Source organism: Carya illinoinensis, chromosome 11, assembly GCF_018687715.1.
Source record: "Carya illinoinensis cultivar Pawnee chromosome 11, C.illinoinensisPawnee_v1, whole genome shotgun sequence".
In the NCBI taxonomy this organism is placed as follows: domain Eukaryota; kingdom Viridiplantae; phylum Streptophyta; class Magnoliopsida; order Fagales; family Juglandaceae; genus Carya; species Carya illinoinensis.
In genome coordinates, this window is record NC_056762.1 from 30,398,181 (window position 1) to 30,400,251 (window position 2,071).

The 2,071-nt window shown below is 39.3% G+C and overlaps 1 protein-coding gene across 1 annotated transcript; it reads right to left on the minus strand.

The window, feature by feature from the left end:
- Nucleotides 1–384: 384 nt before the first annotated feature.
- LOC122282378 lies at nucleotides 385–1,530 on the minus strand. The gene is made up of 2 exons (XM_043094334.1): nucleotides 987–1,530; nucleotides 385–848 (listed from the first exon to the last, which is right to left on the minus strand). The coding sequence occupies exons 1-2, from the start codon at nucleotides 1,528–1,530 to the stop codon at nucleotides 385–387; spliced, it is 1,008 nt and encodes a 335-aa protein (XP_042950268.1).
- Between the last annotated feature and the right edge of the window lie 541 nt (nucleotides 1,531–2,071).

Consider the following 2,071-nt stretch of genomic DNA (forward strand, 5'->3'; position numbering starts at 1 on the left):
CCACTAGAGGAGAGTGAGCCACCCCCAAATGAGCAAGGCCAGTCAAACTTTCGGCCCCTTGAGACCATCACACGCCCCACCGCAAGATTCTTTATTCGCCAATATTGCATATGGTTAAAGCAAAATATAGACCAACGAAATGTAATACACATTACTTCATTGCGACAATTTACTATCTATTTTTAGTCTGTATCAAAATTGCTTCAAACAGTTTCTTTTGTGGAAAATGGGTGAGGATGAAGTTATTGACCCATATCTCTCTTTCTCTCTCTCTTTTTTTTTTTTTTAACTCATGTGTTGTATTATATTTATTGACTTGGAATGAATATTAGAGCGTCTCACCTTTTTTTTTTTTTTTTGAAATCAAATACATCTCTATTAACCTTAAACATCAGAGTTTACATGACTAGATTCTAGCAATAAAGCCGTTACAACTGATTCCTCATTAAGAGAGGATTTTGCTAAGTTATGAGCTAGAGTGTTTCCACTTCTCCTAATAAACAGAAACTTCCAACTAGTGAAAAACGTTAGCTGCAATCTAATATCAGTGATAATCATTCCCACTCTATCCCATCTTTCTACTTGAGAATAGATACCTTTAACAACCTGGGATGAGTCCCCTTCAAATAAAACACAAACATTGCCCATTTCCATAGCCATTTTAACTGCTTGATATGCTCCTGCTTGATATGCTCCTATTGCTTCTGCCAAAAGGGGATCATTAAAACCAGCTTGTGTTATTTTCTTTGTGCCTACCACATGTCCTCCTTGGTCTCGGGCTATTAAACCCAATCCAATTATACCATTCTCTTCACAGATTGCAGCATTCCAATTGATCTTCAAGAAACCTGCAGGTGGCGGATTTCAACTTGTATTTAACATTTGCCTTCCTCTGTTGTTTGTTCTGCTTCTGTTATGAACATTTTTGTACTCCTCCAAGGATTGTTTGGATTGATTGACTATATGTGTTGGATGTTGGAAGATACCCTCGAATATCAACCTGTTTCTTCTATGCCAAATATTCCTTGCAGTAATGGTGAAGAATTCCATAGCTTGCTGCTCACATTTTGCACCTAGTTTCTCAAATATATCTTTAAATTTTTCTGCTCTGTCTGAACTTTTATGTATTGCAATTGGTCCTTGACTCCAAACATCCATTGCAGATTTACAGCTCCATAAAGCATGCTCTACAGTTTCTTCCTCACTTAAACAGATCGGGCACATAGGTGACTTTAGAATTTTCCTCTTATGTAAGTTCACTCTTGTAGGTAATGCCTCTAAGCATACTCTCCACATGAAAACTTTGGCAGCCTGTGGAATTTTGAATTGCCAACAGCATGTCCATCTTTCTTGTAATTGCATTTCATTCGATGACTGTCCTTGAGAATTGTCTTGCATATTTTTCAGAAAATGATAACCACTCTTCACTGAATAGCTTCCATTCTTAGAACCCAACCATATTAATCTATCTCTGGCCCCAGTCTGACTTAATGGAATTTTCTGAATTATTACTGCAGTTTCAGTTCCCATAATGTCTTCTATTGTGACGCCCCCAAATCCCCACGCCCGAACATGGGAAAATCGAGACGTCCGGATGGTGACAACCCGGGTCACCATCCTATCGACGGTGCCCAGTGTGTGCAGAAACAACAATGTGCACGGAATAACACGCAGCGGATAACGAAAGTCATAACTAAGTACCAGAATTGTTCTCAACGTAATACAAGCTGTTTAAAACGTACATAATTAAAATATTACAAAACATGCATATAATAAAATATCAAACGCAAAGCATAACATCAGCAACCCGGCGGAGCCGCATCCTCGGGCTCAGCCTCCTCCTCCTCCTCCTCGAACTCTGCACCAAAAGCTACGGAACCAAAATGGTACCGCAGGTAAGTAAACCCAAACACCACTAGATAAAAACACATAGAACTCAATCAACATGGATGCAAGAACAACCAATGCACATGCCCCGCAAAACCACATTTTTGCACGCACGCCAAAAACCCATTGGCCCAATAAAAACATAATCTTAAAAACCACGTCTCGCCATTATCCCAGATAATGG